The 26,164-nt window shown below is 44.0% G+C and overlaps 1 protein-coding gene across 1 annotated transcript in view; it reads right to left on the bottom strand.

Annotated features, from left to right (window-relative positions):
• Window positions 1–26,164, bottom strand: part of Grin2a (glutamate ionotropic receptor NMDA type subunit 2A) — a 422,244-nt gene that overhangs the window by 74,343 nt on the left and 321,737 nt on the right. Inside the window, 5 exon segments of the mRNA NM_012573.4 lie at window positions 2,427–2,587; window positions 11,147–11,376; window positions 15,430–15,555; window positions 21,388–21,541; window positions 21,646–21,814. Of these exon segments, the coding sequence (NP_036705.3) occupies window positions 2,427–2,587; window positions 11,147–11,376; window positions 15,430–15,555; window positions 21,388–21,541; window positions 21,646–21,814 (840 nt within the window).

Here is a 26,164-nt window from a genome sequence, read left to right as displayed (position 1 = left end):
ACAGTCTACATTTGGTTGACTTGAGACCTCTTTTGTCAACACAATGAATCTAAATCTGTTTAGCTTAGCCTCTGGTAGACTCTTCAGACACAGGCAAAGGCAGAGACATTTTTCACCAAAGCATCGTAAGAATGCTCTCCAGAGTTCAAATCACCCTCAGCACCAATGTCTTCCATATACTACCAGAATGTCCCACTTAAAGCATTCCATGGCTTTTCAAATCCAATGTTCCAAAACCCACACTCCTCCAAACAAAAACCTGGTCAGGCCTATCACAGCAGTATCCAACTCCTGGTATCAACTTCTGTCTTAGGACTTTATTGCTGTGAAGAGACACCATGACCAAGGCAACTCATAAATTATAAAGGACATTTCACTGGGGCTGGCTTACAGGATTAGAGGTTCAGTCCATTATCATGGCAGAAAACATGACAGCGTCCAGGTAGTCATGTCGCTGGAGGAGCTGAGAGTTCTATATCCTGTTCTGAAGGCAAACAGGAGAAGACTGGCTTCTAGGCAGCTAGGAAGAAAGCCTCTCCAAGCCCATGCCCACAGTGACACACTCTCTCCAACAGGACCACACCTCCTAATAGTGCTACGTCCTGGTACCATTAGGCCGACCATATTCAGACTGCCACAGGGTGGTTCTGGTTAAAGCCAATGGGAAACTATTTCAGGCAAGATAAAAAAGGGCACAGACCCATCAGGAATGAAGCCATAGATCACTCTGTCAGGGTTAGAACCAAGACCTGCTGAGTTGCTTGCTGAGGGTGGAGGAAATGCAGAATGGGTAGTAGAGGAGGGTACTTATTAATACCATCCAAGGATGTTACCAGTTGCATAAGTGAGGATTACAATTGACTTGAGCATTTCTGTCATATTTTGCTAAGAGTGTGTTTGTACAGATATTTATGTTTTCTTCCCTTATTTCTTTACCATATAATATCAATTAAGAGAATGTCAGTGGTTATCATAGCTGAGTTTTAGATACTCAAAGAATGTCCCTCAGGTGATATTACCACCCACTTCAAAATTTACAATGTATTTACAGTTGTACAAGTAATATTTATATCATGTTAGATATAATGATGACCTGCATGTTTTCACTCATAAATGAAAATATAACTTAAGGAGATATGATTGCACATCAAGTTGTCAAGGTGTTAATTTATAATGAGTATTCTTGGTTGTCAACTTGACCATACCTATAATTAACTAAAAACCAACTGACTGGGAATGCCTGTGAGGATTTTATTTCTTAATTAAATACTTTTCAGTAAGAAGACCTACATTTAATCCAGATCTTTTGAGGTGGAAAGATACACATTTAGTCTGAGCCACACTTTGTACTGCAATCTACATAAAGAACATGGAAGAAAAAAACCTTGTTCTCTTTGCCTTCTTGTTTTTGTTAGCAAGCATATACTGAAGACCATCTGAGACATCCAATGTCATGGACTGAACAATTACTGTATTCTTGGGCCTTCTATTAGAAGATAACCATTGTTTGACTAACTGGACAACCGTCTGTAAGCCATTTTAATAGATTTCCTGTGTGTGTGTGTGTGTGTGTGTGTGTGTATGTGTGTGTGTGTGTGTGGTGTGTGTGTGTGTTTACATATATATGAACTTATATATAAGTAATATAAACATATATGTACATATACTATGTGTGTGTATATATATATATGTACATATATGATGAATGTTGATGCACTCATGTGCGGAAAATACCCAAACCAAGGAGTTATCCAGAAATTAACAGAGCAAACATTCCCCAAGGATGGTACTTACAGAACCAGGGCTGGTATCAGGATACTCAACCTGAGTAAAAATCTAGAGACCCTTGACTAAAACTGCTTCCTTCTCCCATGTCAATGGGTAGACCAGATCTCTGGCTGTGACTTTAGAAAGCGTTTGAGTTCTTATGTCTTTCCTTTCTCCTCACACCATTCCTTCTTCATTGTCTTCTGGGTGAAATCAGGACTTTTGCATTCTAGACACAGACTTTGCCTCTGAACATCATCCCCACCACCTTCATCAATATTTACTGTCAAGCTGTTACCAGCACTTTACCCTCCCCAAAATAAGCTAATGGAAATCTAGTTTTCCTTTCTTTAAAGCTCTCAACCTTTTTTAGGTCTTTCTACTTGGCTAAGATATCCCATGGAGTTGGACCAACTTCTTTATCAGTTTAAGGAACCCCTCTGGGATTTTCACATTACCATACTTTGTTGGTTGCTTTCCCTTAACAGGAAGCCCATGATGTTCATCAGATTAACACAAACACTCCTCTGCTGGGGGCCATCTAGCTTGCGGTACCTCTCCAGAAGATTCTCAGAGATAAGCACCAACCCATGCAGAGTCTGTTTCTGTCGGGTTTAAAGAGCCTATGCCTGCAGAGAAGAAGGAACGATTGTTCTTACCCGGTTTTCAAGCTGACCAAGGCATCCTCCACTCCCCTCTGGTTGAATCTGGTCATGTACTGGTGCATATAGGGGTAGTTGTTACGAATATTCCTCTCTGTACTTCCATTGGGTACCGTCCCAAATCGGAAAGGTGGAGAATAGTCATGAGGTCTCTGGAACTGGAGGGCAGTTAGGGGAGGAAACGGTGAAAGGGAGAGAGAGAAGACACCAGTGAGCATTCATTCACACAGTGGCAGCCATTCAGCATGTAGCAGTACAGAACAGCAAAAGAGATCTGCTCAGGCTCTTTGTGCCCAGCCACATCTTCTATGGGCCTGTGATCTCTAGGGAGGTGGGACAGCATCTGCCTTGTATTTTTTTTTATTCCATTTTCTATTCTGTTCCCCAGAAGTAAGATTAGGGCTTGGTCTGTTGCTCAATGAATATTTGCTGGGGTTAGCTTTCCAGGGCCATTAAATTAGCACCATGCTAGGCAAATAGTTGGCACCAAGGTATGCTGCAAGAGCTGAGGGTCTACTTCATACAAAGTCAACTATTTGTTTTGTGACAGTCTTTCCTTCTGCGATTACTACCAATCATACCTTGATCTCAGCTCCAGAAAATGGCCATATGCTATGACTCATTCATCCTCCAGTCAACCATTTACACAGGCAGTGGAGTCCTAACAGTTTACCAGCCACAATGCCTGGCTTGTGGCCGACCTGGGGTAAGTTTATGATCGAAAGCCCCCACTAACTGCTTCCTGAGTATTCGGATTTTATGGACGTTTTCTGTGCTCCATGATTCTTTCCTGTCCATACTGTGTGTGTGTGTGTGTGTGTGTGTGTGTGTGTGTGTGTGTGTGTGTGTGCACAGATACAAATGTATGTGCCTGCATCTGCAGGGCAGATATCAATCTTAGTCATCCTTTCTCAAGACAAAATCTACCTTGTGTTTTGACACAGACAAACAGTTATAGTGTGTATAGAGTTCTGGGAGACAAAACTTGGATCCTCATGCTTGCAAGGCACTTGGCTGTCTGAGACATCACGCCAGCATCATGTTCACATTTTATTAGGATAGCATGAATTGTTCACCATAAAAGGTTTGATTAGAACATTTTATGTACAAAATATGCTCAGATGATGTTTTAGGGGATTTGATTCAATTAGAAGTCAGCTGGTATAGCCTGCATCCTAAATCTACAATTGTCCCTAGAGACAGCACAGGCAGGGCCATGAGACTTAGCTAAGACTGTCCCTTCCCAACTAGGGACCATGGGTAAGTCATTTCATGCCCTCCTGTCTCCCATGTGTCTTTCAGACCTGTAGTAGAGACCGTACCAGCAGTTCCCTTATAGAGTTATTATGAAAATTGAAGAATGGAACATTCTTCAGTAGCAGCAGACAAGACACTAATACTTCAGTACCTCTGTTCATTGTGGGCAGAAGCAATAGCCCAAGCTGTATTTTCCTATAGACTGTGAGTTATGAAACTAGGGTAATAATCACAAAGACCCATGTTTTGTCAGTTCAGTTATTTTGTAATGACTGACGTTTCCCCAGGGCTTACAAAGGGATAGCAGTGTGCCCCAAACTTCTAAAGGTATTGGTCATGTGATCTCACTGCATCTCAGGTATGAGATTAATTTTACAACTTCATTTTGTATATGAGGAACCTGGGGTTTCAAATATTTGACCCGTGTAAAAGGTGGGCATGTTGGTCCACATCCATATCATAGCATTCGGGCAGAGGCAGGAGGGTCACAAGTTCAAGGCTAACCTGGGTCACATATCAAGGCATTGTCTCAAAAGCATATAAAATTTTGATGAGGATCTGGAGATTCTGAAAGGGTAAGAGAATTTCCAGCAAACCAGCGCTAATTCTTAGACCACAGTTCATGGGGTCTGGCAGGTCTGCATGCTTTCCATAAAACAGAACAGCCAGAGAAAGCATCCACGTTTACTCAAGACAGAGACCAAACCGAGGTGCTAGTCTTGCTTCCAGAACTCCCACTTCTTTCACTGTTAATTACAAGTTCTAGATGAAGATGATTTTTTTGTAAATGAGACATGCTGCAGCAGAATTGGCAGCAGTAACTGCATTTGGGATGGGGAGGGGCACCCATTGTCTGATTTAAAGTCTCCTGCCTGATTTCACTTTGCATTGTGTGTGTGTGCACATGTATATATGGCATGCATGTGTATATTACATATGTATATGTATGTGAATGCATTGTGTATGTTTGTGTGTGCATGTATGTGCAAGGATGTGTATACACATATATGTGTATATGTATATGCTCATTCACATATATATGTATGTGTATGCATGTATTATATGATATATGAACACATATACATATGGGTGTGTGTGAATATGAGAGAGAGAGAGAGAGACAGAGACAGAGACAGAGAGAGAGAGAGAGAGAGAGAGAGAGAGAGAGAGAGAGAGAGAGTGAGTGCACCATAAGGATCCTCACTCTGCCACACAGCAACCTTTCTCATCACTAGAAGAGAACCAGTCAGGGCTGCCTTGTTCCACAGTCAGAGGCTCTGGGGAAACAGTTCTCATAGCACTACCCATAAATCTCGTTGCTGTGACAGCCACCTCCAATCCCCAGACACATGGAGAAATGGTCTATTGGACCAAAAGCCTTCCACTTCATTCTTCAACTGTAGCAGAGATACAGCAGGAAGATGTACGTCCCTCTGATTTGCACAGAGACAGACAAATCCTAAGTCTCTGTGAGGCCCCCACATCCTCAGGCATCAGCAACAACCCCAATCAGTCAGCCCCAACACCCAGAAATCTTCCTCGCTAGAGCAAAGACTGTCCCAGTTTTAAATAATTTGCCATACACTTTTCATCGTTTCCTGTACACACACACACAGACACACACACACACACACACACACACACACACACACACACACACACCATTCTATATGTAAAACACTCTGATGGCACAATGCTGTATTTTTCTGGATTTCAAAGTACATTCATATATTTTAAAATTGAAATAGATAGAACATAGGACATAGAACATTTTAAATGTATCCTTCACTGGCATTAAACATACTTTATGTAACTATCACTATCATCCATCCACAAATTGTTTCAAAGATTCCAACCTTTTCATAAATTTTGTGGCTCACTGGAGAGTGATGACCACCCCCTCAACCTGAAAAGTTAAGGTCTTGAATGGCTCCTCTTCTCAACTAGATCCATACTATAGATGGCTCATGTTTCCTACGAGAATGATGCTCGTGAGACTTGCCACCAGCCAGGCACCCACTCTTGCAAAGAGCAGGGGTTGTGGCTTCATGCAGAGCCTCCCATGTCATTAGGACCACAGAGCATCATCACACGGTCCCGACCAGGAAAGCTCCTCCCAGCTCCTCAAGGTTCCTCATCTCCCACTTGGGAACTAGGTTGTTCAGAGCAGTCCATGAAGCCCACGGAGCCTGTTTCTCTCATCTGTATACTGTGCATAACTTTGGGAAATACTCATAACATGCTTGAATTGGCATGTAACTCGGTTGCTTCATGCACATCATATTCGTGTTCCACAGTGGTCACGTGTGTGTTGTTCTTGGTGACTCTCATCACCCATCACCGTGTTCCACAGTGGTCACATGTGTGTTGTTCTTGGTGACTCTCATCACCCATCACCGTGTTCCACAGTGGTCACGTGTGTGTTGTTCTTGGTGACTCTCATCACCCATCACTGTGTTCCACAGTGGTCACGTGTGTGTTGTTCTTGGTGACTCTCACCACCCAGCGTAGCTTTAGTCAGTCTTCTTCCAGTGTGGAAAGCACAGAATCTTTTCCTAATTATCTTTCATCTGTTTAGTCTGAGAACAGGTTTGGAGGTCATCTAAGCAAATAAGCTATAAGCATTTATGATTGAAGCTACAGACACAAAGCCGAGAGATATAATTTGCAAAATAAATTCGGCAATTAACCAGGGCGTTTCTTCATCGTGTATTCTTATGAAGCCTAAGCTCAAGCTGTAGATTAGGAGAGGTGGGTCTCCCTTGACTGTAAATCAATAATACCTCATAACTGTGTGTATGAGCTAATCATGTGTGTACAGGCACACATGTACATGAGTGCAGGGCATGTTGAGGTCAGAGGGAATGTCCAGTGTGGTCAGTGTGGCCCTCAGAGGCCATCCTCTTTTCAAAGAAAGAATTTCCACTAGCCTGGGACACTTCATGCAGGCCAGTTTGATTGGCCAGTGAGCAATAAAGACCAACTAGGTGGCCCCTCCCAGCACTGGGATAATGAGCTTGTGTCACCATGCCTGGCCTTTTTGGCACAGGTTCTGAGAACAGAGCTCAGATCTTAGTGCACTACAAGAGAAGCCCTTTAAGGACCAAGCTGTCTCTTCAGCACATGCATCTCGACGGGAAACCAACCAGAGAGTCTTCCAGGAAGGAAATTGGAACAGAGACCTCCCTGCTAAGACTGTGGCCTCCCTCTGCCACCAAGACACCTAGACTCTAGACTCTGAGAAAAAAGCAAGCAGCTCTCCTGCCTGGGATGCCCCTAAGACCCTGCATGGGCAGTTTCAGGGGTCTCAACCTGAACAATAACTTCCCAGGCTCCAGAAGTGAAATAGTTTAAACAAGGTGGTAATGACGACAATGACAAGGAGGAGGGAGGAGGATGAGAAGGAAGGAGGGGGAAGTGGAAGGAAGTGTGAAGGAGGAAATAACACAAGTAGCCTACACATGGTAAGAAGATTATTCCTAATCCTCATATCCACCTTCCCAGAGCAGAACTAGCAATATTCTTTTGTTTGTAAATTGATCCCTGAGGATACTGGGAAGTCTTATGACCCTCAGAGGCCAAGGTTCAGATCTGAACTCAGGTCTGTTTGATCCCAAAAGAGATGATCTTCCTCACAGAGATGAATTCTCTGTCAGTGTCATTCCCAGTATTTTGGAAAGGGTCCTCACTAACGTTCCAGATTTCCTTTATAGTCTCTGGAAGCTTCCTTCACAGACTCACCTACTCGTTACTTAAGCCCGGGTTCATCTAAGCACACTATGGACCTCAAACACTGTCTTTCACAGTAAGCAATAGTTGGAAAAAAAAAAAAACCTCTCAAACCCAAGGGTTACTCAGATATTTGTTATTAAAACAAGGAAGCAAAACAACTCCTGTGTACCATATTAAAACAGATTGATTCAATGTAGATTAACACTTTGCAAACTTTCCTGATGTAGCTGTCCTTAATCTTCTAGGAGCATTTAGATTATTTACTCAGAAAATTTCTGTTTATCGAATTGCATCAAACATTTAATTAAAAGAGCTATCAGCTTGCATTTGATGCTCTAAGTATGGAAGTGAAGCTGGGTCCCATGAGGTTATAGCATCTGCTGTCGGGTACCTCTGAACCAGAAAAGGTCAGGCATGTGATTGGTGCTTAAAATTAGTTTTCGTACAAGGGGCCATATTATTTAGATGTCAAACTATAATGCAAGAGATTTGAAATAGGAACAAAGGGTCTGGGAAGATGGCTTGGTAGGTAAGGTGTCTGCTGCCCAAACCTGAGGACCTGAGTCTGGATTCTTGGCAAGCATGAACAAGTTGGACATGGCAGCATACAGCTACAACCATAGGACTGAGGGAGAGAAGAGGGGGTAGAAACAAGGGGATACCAGGAGCTTGCTGGTCAGTCAGTGTATTCTAAACAGTGAGCTCCTGGTTTTAGTAAGAGGTCCTGTTTCAAAATCATTATGTGGAGAGTGACTGAGAAAGACGATTGGCATTGACCCCTGACCTCCACTTGCACCCACAGGAGCATGATAGAGAGCAAAATTAATTTTCAACTGATTTTGTGAAAGAGCCTCATGTTCAGGGTAGAGTTCTCCACTGCCTTTCCCAGTCCCTTCCTCTAGGAATCGAGTCTTTGACCCTATCATAGAATAGAGTTGTTGAATGGTGTTTCGTGCCTATAGACAACTTGAAAGGGCATAAAGTTGTCATAGTTTTCATAAACTTGATGTGAACAAACCTAGGAAGAGGACTCTCTTCCATCAGGTTGGTGTGTGGAAATGGGAGGGCCATTTCCCTACTTGGTAATCAATGTAGCAGGGTCCTGTCCACCCCGAGCAGGTGGTCTTGTAACTAAGAACAGTAAGTAAGCCTGAGCCTAGAAGCAAGCCATTAAGAAGCTTACTCCATGGTCTCTGCTTCAGTTCTTGCCTCCCAGTGCCTGCCTTTCCTTGGTGATGGATGAACCCCTCTTCTCTGTTGTTTTTGGTCACTGTTTTGCCATGGCAACAGAAAGCTAATTAGTGTACAGGTGCAGCTCTAGCATCCTGTGACGTTCTCCAAAAGGGTGAGTCCTAGATTTACGGAGAAGAACCAGCAGGCAGTGAGGTCACATGGTGTGGCTAGTCCTGGCAGAAGGGAGACAGAGATCTAACTTTTCTACCTCTAGATGCAATACTTCAGTGGCCTATGGGTGACACTTGCTTCAGATGGGGTTCTCCCATCCGAACCATGAGCCAAAACTTCAGAAGATGACTTAAGGATGACAAACTAATCAGGGAAAGGGGGGGACAGGAAGCTGGTCACAGTTCTGTCCCATAGTCTCTATTTGATTCTGTGGCTAGCTCTGAAGAGTCCACATGCCACCATCTGTCCATCTGAAGAGACTTTTGTGCTGCTCATGCTCTTGACAGGTGACCTGTGACCTCAACTCTACCACGGCAGTGATAAAGACCCTTGCTGTGAGCAAAGCTTGCTAAGAGCCAGCAGAGTTGGGGGGGACACAGATCTAGAAGATTCCAGTGGACTCAAGAGCAGAGTACACATATCTAACATAGCACATATGAATTTAGGCAAACACCCCCTAGGTACCAAATTACTATTACAAAAAAACCAAACCAAAGCAAACCAAAACAAAACAAAAAACCCTTTTCTTCCAAAGTCTGGAACTGCAAGCCTCTAATTCCAATTACCCAAGAGACTGAAACATAAGGATTACAAGTTCGAAGCTTGTCTGGTCTACGGAATGAGTTCACAGCCAGCCTGGGCAATGTAGTGAGACCCAGTTTCCCAAGAGAAAATGAAAGGAAGGCTGGCGATAGAGCTCAGTAGCAGTATGCAAGTGATCCATGGTTCAATCCAACTACTGGAGGGAGAGAGGGGAGGGAGGGGAGGGAGGGAGGGAAGGAGAGAGGGAGAAAGAGACAGAGAGACAGAATGAAATGGGCCAATTCTGAGCCCCTCCTTCCTGAGGTAACTTTAATCTTATCGACTTAATCCCTTAAGATCCTTCCCCCGCCTAAAACGTCCCTTTTCTCTGATGTTTCATTCTGCATTGTTTACTTCTCCTGCTAAAAACTCGAGTTTCTCCAGAGCTCTGGCTCAGTCTGTCAGGTTAACCCCAGTAGCCTGGAAAGATCTCTAAGCAGGCTTGATATTTTTTTCTCCAATCTGAAGTTCAAGGAAGAGCAGCCACAAGAAGTTAGGGTAAAATGGCCCCCACACAGGACCCAGGAGGCCCGGGGGCACCAGCCTGGGGATGAGGTTGGAGATATGGGAGTGGTGGAGCGAGCTTTGGTGAGGAAAATGAAGGGAATGCGTGGGAGGAGGCTGGCATGGCAAGACATCTACTCCAGATAGCTTTCCTGGCCTCTTAAGAGAGGCGCGGCGCTTCCGCGTGCCCTTTGCGAAGGTGACTCCATCTTTGACCTCTCGCCGCCTTCTCTCCAGTTCTAGAACACCACGTACCTCTTTCTCTAGGAGTGCGCGCTGTGGATGAGCTGCAGCGGCTTTTCACGGGCGGGCTGACTTTCTACTCAGCAGTTTATAGATGAATGCCGAACGGGTAGATGCAGACTTATGTCAACAAGATGCGACAGGGAGGTTTTATAAAGAGACAAATTATCCCCACACACGAGACAGAAAATCTCTGCTGTGCTGCAGGCTCAGCACTGCTGAGTTTAGCAAGTCAAGATTTGTTTCCTGAGCTAAAATTTCAATAGGAGAATGAACCCACTTTACCTCTCTTCATCCTCTGCGAGAATTTCTGAATAGTCACTCAAACCCCACAGTTCTCTCTGGGATTCAGTGCAGAATGAGGAGAGCAGGTGCCATGGTGCCTAGCTTACAGAGGCAGGGGCGTGTTGAAGAGCATCTAAAGAGACACGGGGTGATGGAAACCTTTGTACTCATTCCAGAGAGTTGTAAGTGTCGCTGGCCAGGCTGACTTGATTGTATAGTGGAGAACAGATGAAGTAATTGTGTCTCTGGCTAGAGCTTATAGATATCTGACTTTCAGAAATGTCCCTTGCCAGAAATCCAAGGCACATAATAGATACAAGATCCATTGAAGTTCACAGAGGGCAGAAGGTACCTATAGCCCTTCTACACCATTTCTTCTTCTAGGCAGCAGACCTTCCTCATTAGCAAATCCCCAAGGAGACTGAGGTTCAGCCAGTGCTACATGGTGATCCCGAGCTGTAGAGCCTCAGTGTGAGCATCCATAAGATCTTACAGATATGAGAAACAACCACACGGAGATGCTGGGAAAGACTCCATTACACACCAGGCCACAGTTTAAGATGCCTACTCTGATTTATTTGATAAATATCCAATTTGTGGGAGAAATCTCCTGCTTCATATAGAGTAGATGGTCAGGTCCTTGAATCACCCCTGTTGAGGATAGCAGTTAGCATGAAACCTCAGACATCCAGGAAATGGGTTTTCCTTACCTTCTTGTCACTGAGGCCAGTCACTTGGTCCACAAACTCCTCCTGGATCATGAAGGCAGCCAGGTTGGCTGTGTAACTGGCCAGGAAGATGACAGCAAAGAAGGCCCACACTGACACCATGATCTTGCTGGTTGTGCCTTTAGGATTCTGGACAGGCACAGAATTGTTGAAGACCAGGCCCCAGAGGAGCCATATAGCTTTTCCAATAGTAAAAGAAGGCCCGTGGGGAGCTGTAAGGGGCAGAAAGAAAAGTCACGGTATTTTCTCAGAGTGCACACTCCTCTCTCTCTCTCTCTCTCTCTCTCTCTCTCTGTGTGTGTGTGTGTGTGTGTGTGTGTGTGAGTGGTGTGAGAACTATGGCAGTTCCCAGTAGCATTAGAGGGCCGGAAGGTAAAGGATGCCAGTGTCTCTCCTCCGTTGTCCCTGGAACTTTCCTGCAGCCTCATTTATGCTTTAACATAATTAGCATTTTCCTCACATTTCTATCTAACTGGATTTTACCACATTTCTTAAAAAGAAAATAGTTATGCAAAAACGAGGGTTTCCGTGAAAAGTGGCGCTAGGACATGTTTTTAAATTTGGATTCGATTTCCATTCGGGGAAACCAAACTCCTTCAAAAATGTAGAGGAGTCCTCTTGCTCTTGTCCCCTCTCTTCTCCTCCTGTTCCTTCTCTTCCCCTCCTGTTCCTGCCCCTCAGACTCCCTCCTGTTCCCTTCTTCCCTCTCTCCACATTCTCATGGCCAGACTCTATTCCTTTACACACACACACTCTCTCTCTCTCTCTCTCTCTCTCTCTCTCTCTCTCTCTCTCTCTCTCTCTCTCTGTGTGTGTGTGTGTGTGTGTGTCTCTCTCTCTGTCTCTGTCTCTGTCTCTGTCTCTGTCTCTGTCTCTCTCTCTCTCTCTGTCTCTTTGTCTCTCTCTCTGCCTTTCTCTCAACTCCCCCTCCCCATGTCCTGAGTAAACTCTATTCTATACTAAAAAATAAAATAAGTAAAGGAGAACTTGGAGGGAAGAGAATTAGTAGGTTTGATCAAAACACATTAATATGCATTTATGAAACTCTCAAATAATTAAAAAATATAAAGTAAATAAAAAAGAAGCCTACAGAAGCAGGCAGTGGGGGAGGGGTTGCTTCATGGTTGGCTATCCTTAAGAGCCATTCAATTTGGCAGGTGCGTGCTTGGGATTCTAATTCAGTTGTCCCTGGAAATTGCTTCTGTTCAAATTCCTATGAAGAGTGTCCACAATACACCAACACAAGAATCGCACTCCGTCCCAATGGAGGCGTTCAGGAACAGAACAATAGAGCCTAATTCTCCCAACATTTCACAAATGGGAGATATTTCATTGCAGGTCACAGAGACTGAACTAACATCACATCACTCTGCAGTGCTCCCAGCAGTGTGTCCCTTTTGAAATTCTTAAGTGTTCCTTGTGACAGGCTTAACTAAAGAGGCAGAACAATGTGTGGAAATTTATTGGGATGGGGCAGATGAGGACAGTAAACCAGTCAACTGATGATTTTCAAGACTTCAAATTGTACCAAGCCCCCCCCCAAAAAAATCAATTTATGCCTTCACTCTGAGAAAGAAAAATTCATTCTTTAAGCAGAAGGTTAATTTTTATGTCATTTAGGTAAATGAAGATATGACAAAATGATGCACTCAGTCCTTCGCTGGCAAAACCGGTAAAGTAGGCAATAAATAAAGTAGCAGACGTGGGTTCTATTGGATGGGAGTTCGGGAGTTCTGGGCAGGGACTTAAGAGAAGACTCCACTGGAGGCAGACATTTTCCCACATACAGAGAGAGTCCGGTATGCAATGAGTAAAGAAGGCAGTTAACCCCATAATTCTCTATCTCCCCTGGTTCTTTTTGCCTAGTTTTATGATTTTCTAGAGTTACTCCCAAGAGTTCTAGAACTCTTGAATCAATCTAGCCAACTCCATTAGCTACTTAAGTACAGAAGTCTCACCAAAAGGGACAGCTGTTCAGGAATCAGAGCCAGGGGGCGGAGAGTGGGATCCTTGGGACATTTGGGAATTCCTGGGAGTGATGGGCTCCCTCGCAACTGTTCTTTCCTCTTACTTCCCGTCTTCCATTTCTTATTCCTTGTTTGTTTGTGTCAATTGCTGGGAGCGGAGCCCAAAACCCTGCACACACTAGGTAAGCATTCTGCCACTGAGCTGCAGCGTTAGCCCTTCTGAAAGGTCTGTTAAGACTTTCAAGACTAGTCTAGAACTTGCTTTGTAACCCAGGATGACCTTGAAGTTGTCCTGCCTCAGTCAGTGGTGAGACATCACCAGTGTTGGTTTCACTAACAGGGTTATACCACCTCGCCTGGATTGGTTTTGCTGACCAGGCTATGCCACCAGGGTTGGCTTCCATTCCTGTTTCTTAGACAGGTCAAGACCAGTTCTAACTTCAGACTTTTCTATTGGCTGCTACTTGAATGCTCTTTTATGTCTTTCTTACAACTAAACCCTTCCTTTAGATCTCAGTTGGGACATCTTCGATACTAAACACCCTTCCTGGACTTAGCATCCTATTTAAAAGCAGTACCCCATCCCTCACCATCACATGAGTCTGATTTGTGAGCCTCCCGTGATTTTCTGCTGTGATGACTAATTAATCTGCTTACATCTTGTCTCTCCAGCTAAGTCCTAAAGCCCATGAGAGTCAGGACGACTCCATTGGATTCACTTTGCTGTCTCCTGCACCCACATGGGGCTTCACACACAAATATACGCAGTAAAGACCCATGTAATGGGAGTGGAGTGCACAGACTGCACACTCTGATGGTGAGAGTCCTGTTTTACCCTAGTGGAACCATCGCGGGGAATGACCTCAGCCTCCGCTGAATTGAAAGCTCTTCACAGGTCAGCCCTGACTGAACTGCACTCTCCTGGTTTAGGAGATGACAAGTGTGGTGTTCACTGCTCTGCAACAGCTAAGAAGTAGAAGAACTTGAAGAAAACAATGTCCCTAAAACTTGGCGTGACCTCTTATGACCTCTTGACTGCTTCTGGTAATAAATATCTCGAGTAAAACGTGCTATGTGTTGATTTAAAGGAAGACCTATTCTGGAAGGATATTTAGGACATCAAGTCTTCTTTTTAGGGGGTGAGTGGGAGTATCAGACTTGGGGGTCTTGTACATTTTCGGCAAGTGCTACAGCGCTGAACTCCATTTCCAGCCTCCAGGACTCCTTTCTCTGCAATAGCGAGTCACTTTGGGGGAAAGGGATTTGATGCTGGCATCTTTCGGATAACATCGCTTAAGGAGGTGCTATGTGCATTAAGGAAAATCTACTCAGAACGGTGCGATATGTTTAGCCAGCCTCTCAGTGAATTATAACCAATGCTCCTCTTTACGTTTCCTTTTCTGTCACCAATTCCTCTTTTACCAAGTACGGTACACGATGATCCGACACGTCAGGGGGAACATTTAACTCTGGGGAAATATACCACTTCAGAACTGCATTGATTGTCAAACTAATGCAAATATGACTCACGAGTTTGAAGAGGGTTCTTAAAGTGGAGTCTATCAGGTCATTTTATTTGCATAGACTGAAATTGAGACTCGCTGTGATTTTAATATTTCTTTTGATCTATATTTTAAAAATAAATTGCCAAAACCTTTCAACTCTGGTTTTTTCCACAAATTGAATATCAATGACTTTTACCTAACCACTATTGACTTCAAATTGTAACAAGATTAAAATGCTTCGTGCTTAAATTCTGTTTTAAGTTCAAGTAAATAAATCCTTCTTGTCATATGAATGTGCCAACGCTACTCCTATGAAGACTCGTCACAGCAATGTGCAGTAAAGTGCTCTAATATGGAAAATTTCTGTGTCTCTCTCTGTCTCCCTCCTCCCCTTCTCTCTGTCTCCCTCCTCCCCTTCTCTCTGCCCATGTGTAAGTTATGCATCTATGTGTATGTGGACACCCTACGCTGTGAGACCTCATGTGCATGCATCTGTGGTAGCCTGAATTCAAAGTCAAGCTCTTCCCCATATCACCCTCCACCTTAATGCTTTGAATCTAGAGCTCACAAACTGGCTAGATTGACCATCGAGCAAGCCCTCAGAATCGCCCGTTTCTGCTCCTCTACATTTAGTGCTGGGTTATGGATGCTCACTGTGGCATCTGGTTTTTACATGGCGCTGGAGATGTGAACTCAGGTCCTCATGCTAACAGTAAGCACGTGACACACTGAGCCACCCTTCTAACCCAGAAAGGGCATCCACTTTATCCTAGGGTCCTGAAGGCTTCCTTACCTTTCCCTTTGGCTAAGTTTCTGTTGTATCCAACAGGACTGAAGTATTCAAAAACGAAGACAGCAATGGCTGAGACGATGAGCAGCATCACAAACATCATCACCCAGACGGAGGCACTGAAGGGTTCTGCAGGGAAAGAGGTGAGAGAGATATAAAGGAAGTCAGTTCTCCCTCTCCTCCAGCAGGCATCCCACCTGCAAGCTTGTGCAAAAACTCGCCGGCGCTGAATCTGGTCATTCAAAAAGAAGCTGCTCGTTTTGATTTATATGAGAAGCCATTCTTTATAAAATTATGTGAGACACTTTATAAGGCTGCACATAAGATGATAAAAATAGAGGAGAGAATGCGACGTTACACAAACCGGGTCAAGGATAATATAAGCAAAAAAGAATGGTAAGATGGGAAGGAAAATGTTAGGCTGCAAATAAACAGGCCACAGGGTCCACACGATCATAGAGCGTTTTAGAAAACCAAAGCTGAGGGGAAACAAGCTGGACCCATATAGTATATGGACTTTACAAATATGTGCTTTCAATTTTTACATTCATTTGTATTTTTATATACTAGTGGTAAGCATGTATGGGAAATTCGTGAAGTAGAAGGGAAATTTAACCTGTTATAAAGGATTATAAAATCATGGCATTGACAAGAGTATTAGCAGGTCATAATTTACCACTCTTTGCTGTAGATGAATGGGATCTCCGTGGCCTACAAATCTAACTGATGTGGGAAATGGGCTTAAATACAGCCAAGAGTCACTTGGAAATATCATGTTCATGGGATAATTCAATGAAACGTCAGTTAAGTAGAGGTGATGACATCTGGGATGGGTAAGCAGTTGCTTCCCTCCAAGTCATGTTAACAGTTCACTCGACATAACTTGGGTGGCAGGCAGGTATCTGCCTATGCAGAAGTGTGTGGGCACAAGGTTCTAAGTCTGACAGCATTCTAGAGAGGTCAGAGATCCTGTAAATAAATGAACATTTCCACTTAACCTGATTGAGAATATGAATTAGCTGATTAAAGCTGTGTTATCGTGCATGATATAGATTAGTTAAAAAAAATTAGCAAAATGTTCTTAATGAATGCATTTCCAGCTGATTGCATGGTTGGGGAATATCACCCACAGACACAAATTAACCAAAAGTCAGTTTTCTCAGAAGAAAATACTTTTGAGAGTAAAAAAGCATAGCTAGTGTGACAAAACCACTTGATGGTGCATACTTGGTTATTTTTGAAAGTTGTATAAAGTTGGTAATAACAGTCAGGAATAAAGTCTGTGGTCCCAACACAGGCAGATTACAGAAAGAACATCTTATTGTATGTCAAGGAAGTAATATGTCTGAACTTCAGTGATTCTGGATAATTTGGCCTGGAGCACATGCCTTCTAATACAGTTTCCATGGTTTGAACATGTCAAAGGGCTCATAGGTGATGATGGTCCAGCTTCCTTGTATAGCACAGAAATGAGCTCAAGGGATGGAGCCTGAAACTGAAATTTATCCTGGCTGATTTGAGCTGGAGTAATAAATAACATTATATTCCTGGAATCACTCCTACTCGGTAATGAGGTACATCCAAAATGGAGGATAAGTAGATGAATAATTGGGAAATGAACAAAAGTATTTACTCATCAAGAATAAAGACGTTAAAGTAGTCCTACAAGCAGATTGTGCTAACGGCGGGGTGCTGAGGAGCGCATGAGCTTTCCCGGGGAAAGCCTTCAGTGTTGCTTCTTAAATGCTGTACACATACACCACACAGTGGACGGGATAACAGACCACAATTAAAACCAGAAACGCTAAGGGTGATGGACTGAAAAAAAAAAACCCAGTTAATAAAAGCACACTCGCTAAGTAACTCCCATCTCTCTATAAGACCTGAGAATGTCATAAAAATTAGGGGCAACACATGTGGCCCACACATATACAGCCATCCAATTAGACAAGATAGATGAAGCAAAGAAGTGCAGGCCGACAGGAGCCGGATGTAGATCGCTCCTGAGAGACACAGCCAGAATACAGCAAATACAGAGGCGAATGCCAGCAGCAAACCACTGAACTGAGAATAGGACCCCCGTTGAAGGAATCAGAGAAAGAACTGGAAGAGCTTGAAGGGGCTCGAGACCCCATATGTACAACAATGCCAAGCAACCAGAGCTTCCAGGGACTAAGCCACTACCTAAAGACTATACATGGACTGACCCTGGACTCTGACCTCATAGGTAGCAATGAATATCCTAGTAAGAGCACCAGTGGAAGGGGAAGCCCTGGGTCCTGCTAAGACTGAACCCCCAGTGAACTAGATTGTTGGGGGGAGGGCGGCAATGGGGGGAGGATGGGGAGGGGAACACCCATACAGAAGGGGAGGGGGAGGGATTAGGGGGATGTTTGCCCGGAAACCGGGAAAGGGAATAACACTCGAAATGTATATAAGAAATACTCAAGTTAATAAAAAAAAAAAAGAAAGAAATAAGTGTAAATAAGAAATACTCAAGTTAATAAAGATGGAAAAAAAATTAGGGGCAAATCCTTACTGCATGTTTAGATCAGCATTTTTAAACCCACGGCAGATTTCGTTTGACAGAATACATACTAGTCATTAACATACCAGTCAGAAAACTGACCCTAGCCACTGATCCAAACATTTTCTTACTGGAAGGCGACACCTTTAGTCTCTTTGCTTGTGACCATGCATCAGAGATCAAAGATATCTGGTCAGCAGTCTGATTTTAAATTTTATTGAGCTTCTATTTACTCTATGTATAATACATATGTATAGGATGTGTGCGTGGGTCTGTGTGTATGTGTGCATGTGTCTCTGTGTGTGTGCATATGTGTGCTTTCCACGGAACACTTGTGAGAGTTAGCAGACAACTTTCACCCATCAGTTCTCTTTCTACCCTGTGGGTCTCCGAGACTGAACTCTGGCTTGGCCTGGTGGTGAGTCCCTTTATCCAATGAGCCATCTTACTGACCCAGTGTTCTTGATTTAATAGATGAAGTAGCTGTTTGTGTCCTGTTACTTGCAAAATACATGCTCACTTAACACACTTAACACACTTCACACACACACACACACACACACACACACACACACACACTGAAAATGAATGCAAGGGAACCGATCTATAGCATCTGAGGAGTGACCCAGAAATATCCTACATAGTTGTGAGTTATATCCTCTGGTGGTTTAAAACACATTCAGCATTCTTCCACGGAGGAGCATCCGTGTGGGAGGCTGCGGGTTAGCATTTGTATGGATCAAAGCAGCTAGCCTGCTCAGCGAGCTCTCAGAATTAACTAGATGGAAATATTACGAGAGACGTCATCTCTGCCCTTGAAGAGCCGCTGGTTATGCTTTTACACAAAGGCTCAGCCACATTACCTGGCTGGCCATTTCCTGTGTGAGTTAATAGAGTTTGTGGAGGAGAATGGGAAAGAGGGAGACTGACGCCATCAGATTTTGCACGCTGAGGTTCTCCGTGCGGAAGAGCCCATGACGGAGAAGAACTGTAGCTTACCCTGGCTCACTATGACTTTAAAACCTGCACATGATGTCTGTAAGAGGTGCAGAGCCAAGCCTACAGCATTTTAATACAGGGTGTGGAGACAGACAGACAGACAGGGATGCAATCTGGTGACCAGGAAAAATACCAAACTTAATGTATGAAATCGGCATTGAAAGTGGCTCCTTGTCATACGATTTATTTTCTTTTTAAAGAGACAGTATGAAGAAGGGGTTTGAAATTTGGCGAAGGAGTTGACTTTTTATGGAAATATTCTACAGATGCAGGTAAGATACAAAATCTCCACAAACTGGGTTGAGGCTGCATTCAATATCAGCAACCCATTTTTACGAGACAAGACGCTTGATACTCTGTCTCTGATTGCGCTGGGAAAAGAGTTCTTTCTGGTTCAGGGACACGGACATTCTGTGAAAGAGACTCGTTTCCCTCTACTGCATGGATTCAGTCCTTCCTCCACCTTTTCTCAAGCCCCAGGGCAGCTGTGTTGTTAACCAGTGTGGTTGGGCAAGGCAGGGAAGGTAAGCAAAGGAAGCTAAAGACCGAACGAACGTTCAGCTCATAAGGACTAAGAGTCTGCACTACAGTCAACAGGAGCCAGTTACGGTTTTGGGGTTTTTTTTGTTTTTGTTTTTTTCCTGGTGTAATGAGGCTCCCTCAAGATATGGATCTCAGAAGCCATGTCAGACAAAAGGACAAAGGGGAGAACATAGCAAGCTATGTCTTTCCCGAGCTCGTTATTAGACAAACAAAGCTTGTAGAAATCGAAGTAACAGGTACCAAAGTCAAATGCAGTGAATGGCAAGGATTTCAACAGCTTAACTGGATTATCAGGAATGAAAATAGTCGTGCATATGCTGCTTCAAGTAAGGCGGTCTCCAAAAATCCTGCTGGTCAACGCTGCATGCAAGGAAGAGTGGCTTGGCGGTGATGCACGTTGCTAATGCAACAAAAATTAGGGACAAGGGGGAGCACAACTGTGGGGTTATAGTTCATGTCTGGGAGCTGGTTTACCTTTACAAATGTTTCTTTAATTGTTATATTCAACGTGTGTGTTTGTACCTGGGTTATCTATGTATACCAATGCACACAGCACCCATAGAGGTCAGGAGAGGGCATCAGACTCTCCGTTTCTAGGGTCATCGGCCTTTTTGGTAGCCACGTGAGTGAACCCAGGTCCTGTGCCAGAGCCGTCAGTGCTGTTAACCACAGAGCCATCTCTCCAGCCCTCGTGATTTTCTATAATGATGTTTTCCTGTCTCTGGAAACACATAAATTTATTTGACCTTAATAAAACCATTTTCCCTTGCTCACCCAGCTTTCCTCCCGAGACAAAGGCCTCTCTTCCACCTTCCCAAATACGGGCAAACTCCTTACATGGGAATGTCAGGGGAAAGTCAGCAATCTGAACTTCATGATGTTCAGCAAGATAACTTCTAGAAAATACCTTACAATAACCACACGTGTTTGCTTTAGAGAAGAAATTAATTGTGCTCAGCTGTGTGCCAGGAAGTTTCTACGATTCTCACTGGGATACACACGTGCGTGCAGTCTTGTGCTTGCTCGTGGGACATGGGCATGGAAAAGGTAACTCCTCCCCAATGGTCTCTCCTGTAACTCATTTATGAACTGTCGAAGAGGGAAGCTGGAGCATTTCCTGTTTCACGAAAGATGTGGTATAGAGGTAGCCACACTTTAAACTCTGAGTTCGTTAATTCTGAATTGGCATATATTCCTCCGATTGCTTCTGCTGGCTGGCGTCCTGAGATAAATCGTCAGGATTCTCTACTTCTGGTAGAGAAATGACTGCTGAAAGGAAGGTGTGTGTGGATGGCAAACAGACACTCACGGGCTTTTTAAAAATTAACTATGGACAGGTGACTTCATTTACTCTAAATGTTTTCATGGTTTCAGCAATATGTTTTTTTAAGTTACATAATCACAAGCGGTGTTGGTATTTAAATTTATCAGCAGAAGTGCCCAAGCTAAATGAGAAGAGTGTAAGCCAAGGGGCCAGGGAAGCTGTTGCTGGAAAGTTCAAACACAACGTTCTTTGGAATGTACATCTGTGGTCAAATAAAGCCAAACGAGGTCCAGTTTGCTTCTGTTTCTTAAGCAACTAAAACAAAGCATTTCTAATTTCGTGTGTGTGTGTGTGTGTGTGTGTGTTGAAGGACTGTCTCAGATGCCGGTCCTTGTGTGTTGCCTGCTTTACAGTTTTGGACGCACACTCTCGCTTGCCTAGAACTCAGCAGTGGGCTAGGCTAGCTGTCCTCCCCCAGACCTCTGATTATAGGTGACCTCCACTGCCAGGTCCCCACCCTTACACAGCCAGCCCTTTGCAAATGGCGACATCTCCTCCCTCAGAATGCCACTGGTTGTGTTTGTTCTGTTTCTGCCGGGAATAAATCTTTACTATGAAGTTCACATACCGAGGAAAGCAGAAGGGGAGACAGTGCCATTACTCCTGGAGACCATGACGCTGATTCCTGTCTCCACGAAGGGCACCGAGAAGTCCACCACTTCCGAACGCTCCTCATTGATGGTGAGTGAGCCCACAGCCATGACTGCTCGTTGATAGACCACCTGGATGGAAGAAAGAACAGCGCCTTCATCCTCTCCTCACAACAGCACCGGACCCTGCAGCCCTCTGTTGGAATGAGAACCTGGAGGTAGCAAAGGTGACTTACTTCACCTATCATTCCATTCCACACATTGTTAACCTTTTTCCCATGCTTCCCATTGGTCACCAGGTAGAGGTCATAGGTGAACTTCACAGTTCTGGACAGCTTCTTGAGGATGTCGATGCAGAACCCCTTGCAGCATTTCTTCACATTCATCCCTTCGTTGGTTGAATTGCTGCCAAGAAAAATCCCAAGATCACAGAAAGTTACTCTTGGAAGGTTGTGTTCTTGGCTACATGCACGTCTTATTTTTAGATGAGACGTTGAAGCCCATAAAGGAGAAGAGAGTTGTGAAAGCTAAAGTTGGAAGTGTTCTTTAGTTTTCCTCTCTCTCTCTCTCTCTCTCTCTCTCTCTCTCTCTCTCTCTCTCCCCCCCCCCTCCCCCTCTCCCTCTGTATGTGTGTTATTGCACACACATGTAGCCATCAGAGGAAAATACCAAACGCCTTCTACGCTCCACTTTAATGTCACGTGATAGGGTCTCCCACTAAACCTAATTACTTCTCATTTTGGCTAAACTGGCTGACCAAACTCTCTCCGGGTATGTTTCTTTTCATGCCCTGCCCAATGCTGGTGTGGCAGGCACACACAGTCATGCCTGCCCAGCTGTTGACATGGATGCTGTGTATTCAAACTCTGGTCCTTGCCTGTTCATGTTGTGCAATCTTAGCCACTAAGCTACCTCCTGAACTCCCAGTTTTGTGAGCCAGGGTTTCCTGCTGCTCAGGCTGGCCTCAGACTCTTTACGTAGCTGAGAAAGATGCTGAACCCCCAATGCCCGCGTCGCCACCACTTGAGCACCCAAATTAGAGGCTAGTGTGTGCTAGGCAAGCCGTCTACCAGCTGAGCCACATCTGCAGGCCCCCAATTCTCACTTATAACAGCTGACTTGTATCAAGTGACACTGATTGAGTAGGCGCTCTGGTCAATCTGTACACTAACTGTGGGCTTCGCCTCCCCGACTTCACTCTAAATTTGGTTCAGCTCACATCCCCATTACCAGAAGACAGTTACCGAAACTTTTATAAAACCAAGTTTTGAACACAAAATCTCTTTAGACCATGGTATTGTCATCTGATCTAGACTAAATCTTTAAAAAAAATTAACTTATTAGAAAATGGGGCAGAAAATTTGAAATCCTTCAGGAGAATGGGGTCTTCCCATATCTTATGCTTACGAGGTCTTAGAGCTACAGGGAGATGCGAGGGCACCTAAGAAAGCGACTTAGAGTCAGGACACTGGCGTTTTTTCTTGTTCTGAGGCTGCGGGTTTTACCTATTAATGAATCAAGGGAGGGACCGTTAATAACGCTCTTTTGTGTAAGATATACAAGATGCTTTTGACAGACAGTATCTCAGGGCAGAAAAGATGTCCTGGGAAGACACAGCAAGGGCTGGGGATGGCTCATCGTGTAAAGCATTTGCAGCATAAATGTAAGGATCAGAGTTCAGATCTCAGAAGCCGCATCAAAGCCAGGCAGGCATGGTAGCTGCCTCTAATCCAGGCATGGGAGGCAGAGATAGGAAACTGACAAGCTAGACTAGGAAGAGCTGGTACATGCTGGGTTTAGTAAGAGACCTTGCCCCAATAAACAGAGAGCAATTGAGTAAGACACCGGTGTCAGCCTCAGGCCTCTACAATTATACATACACATATGCTTGCACATATGTGTCCTATACATATGAATATTCGTACACTCACACACATACATGGCCAAGGAAAGGTCCATATAGCTTTGTCATGTTGAAGGTGACTTTGTAAACTCCCAAGACTCTGGTCTTTACACCTACCTGGCTCTACTCCCTCCCTAGGACACATTCTAAGGACATTTGCAGAAATACTTCACAACCAAAGGAAGCACTGTGGTCTCAAAAACAAGAAAGAAATTGTTCCCAGAGTGTCTTCCCTGAAGATCAAGGTCTCCTTTTGATGCTCTATGCCATTCCACCTTGCACCACGGCATCCTAAGGGTCTTGCAGGTGAATCCTACAGTCATGAAATACCTTCTCTATTGGAAAATTCAATTTTTATACAGTGAATTATTAACTAAGCCTCAGAATAATGTTTATGGAAATTCAAGATCAAACTAGGAAAATGTTTACATGCCTTATGAAAAAGTACGGTACAAAGAAACACAAATGTAAGCATAGCTACACAAAATCAAATCTCTACAAAATAACCATCCGGAAAGATCAATGTAATAGGAAAGGAGCTACACTTGACTGGTGGGATATCTTTTTCTTTCCCAGGTTTTCTACTGAGTGTACATTCTGCACATAATTAGACACACACCACACACACACACACTAGGCCGCACAGATGTCTATCAGTGTCTCTACTCAGGAATGTGGATATGATTGGCAATATAACTTCAGTGATGGAGAAGGTTACAAATGACATCTTTTTTCCTTATTTCAAGGTTCTGGGTGACCTCACTTGACTCATGGTTTTAACAGTTTTATACCTGACCCTTTCCCAGACTTCTACTCAATGATCTGGCTTCCTCTCTGCAGAAGCATCATGGTGACTTCTCTCTCTTGGCCTAGAAGCTAAGTGATCTTCCCTGACCTTCTATCTTAGAAGCCACATCTGCATACATTTGCATATGATTGATTGTAAACTTACAGGAAGTGAGGTACCTGCTTCTCCCCTACCAAATACTCAGAACAGAGGGCTTAAAGTGGGCTTAAAAACAACAGAAACACAGCCTAGATAAAAACAGTGGATACCCTCAGTTAATGGCAGGTCCAGTTGCCATTTTCCTTTCTGTCTATGTAGCTTTGACACATGTGCCCTGACCAGATTCTCTCTCTTTCTCCTGCTAACCGCATCACACCCTAATGCCTCCTCCTCCATGGGCCAAGATTCCTGGGGCACTCTGGACGAAAGTTACAGATGCCCCATATTTTAGAGTCAGGATCATAAGTATTCTCCAGCCTTGCAAAAAGCTCCAGCCAGCTTTTGAGCTAATGACATCCCTCGACCAGAGGATTTATTTCTAGACAGAGATGGTCACAGTGAATGCTCACCCCACAGGTACCCAATGAAAGCCTCTTCTTCGTAAGCAGCCAGGTCCCAGACACAGCATGAAAAGACATGCAGAGTTACTAATTGAATTCATTATTTTGGCTGTGGATACAGAGAGCATGAAGACTGCAAATGCCTGATGATTCCTCCTGGGCCTCTGTATAGGCGAAGTGGGTGTGGCTTAATTGCAGAAAAGCTGTACTTAGGCTTTCTCAGCTCTCTACCACTAAAAGCAATGATGCTTCATAGACAAAAATATAAGGGAAGGGAGTCAATGATATGTGTGGTTCAGTGGCCATGCAATTCTCCTGTATGGCCAATGGCAGAAAGCGACCAAGTCAGACCTGATCTGTGTGTAGAGCCTGGGCTTGCCGGTATAGACCAGGGAGCTCAGATAAGTTTCCTCATTCCTGAATGGAGAGGCTAACACTTCACAGGATGACTAGGAACATGCATGGCACATATGTTGGAACATTTGGCCACCAACAGGTGGCTGCTGTTTTGCGCAGGCGAGGAACTTTTGAAAGGTGAGGCCTTACTGGAGAAAGTGGGTTGTTGAGAGGAGGATCTTGAGGCTTAATCCCAGCCTCACTTCATGTCAATGAGCAGCTGCTGGGTCTAATGTATGTGAACACATCAGAATAGTCTCCAGTCTCCAATAACCGTGGAGAGAAACACACCCACCACCACGCCTTCCTCAATGTATTAATTAACTTTCTAGTTATTGTGATGGAATATCTGACAGAAACAAGGAAACGAGGAGTGTAAACACACACAAACACATGTGCAGATGCACACATACAAGCATATGCATACATACATTTATAATTGTTTTAAATGGACTCCTCTTCTTCCCTCCAATGATTTGACAGGGAAGGGATTTCTTGGTAAAATAGCCATTTCTCCTGGTAGATCAAGACAAATAATCTTTCCAATTTTCTCTCCCTGCCTTCAACATTTAGCAGAGCAGACAGAAAGTCATTTATCAGATTCTAAAGACTTGTGAGCGTACTTGAGACCCCACTGTTTAAGAGGTGAGACACAAAGGGTCTTCCTTGCAAAAGAATACCAAGAAAACAAACGTGCTCATATCGTCTGGTTGGGATCTTTCTGCAACCCTGCACAGTACCTTCCACTTCGGAATGCAGTTGATCCCGTCTGTGTTGATGTCAGGATTAGCGGATCCTGATAGATTTCTATTGATCTCAGTTAAACTTTGCCTAGACACACAAGCACAGCAAGCTCCTTTAATGTCCACGTGGAAAGGGGGAAATAGAAAGCTACTATCTCCCTGCAGGAAGCCAAATCATGAATTTGAATGTTTTAAGCTGTTTAATCTTTAATAGAAAAGTTAGCTCTCTTAAAGAGAGTAATTTATTTGGGCTCATGTTTCTCCTGTAGAAATGGACCTTGGGGCTTGGTGATCTATTCTGTTTTGCCTCTGAGGCTACTGACTGTTGTATGGTGTAGCATAGCCCAGCCCAGTACAGCACAGCAC

The sequence above is a fragment of the Rattus norvegicus genome, chromosome 10 (assembly GCF_021556685.1).
Source record: "Rattus norvegicus strain SHRSP/BbbUtx chromosome 10, alternate assembly SHRSP_T2T, whole genome shotgun sequence".
Lineage (NCBI taxonomy): Eukaryota > Metazoa > Chordata > Mammalia > Rodentia > Muridae > Rattus > Rattus norvegicus.
This window is presented reverse-complemented; position numbering and strand designations above follow the sequence as displayed.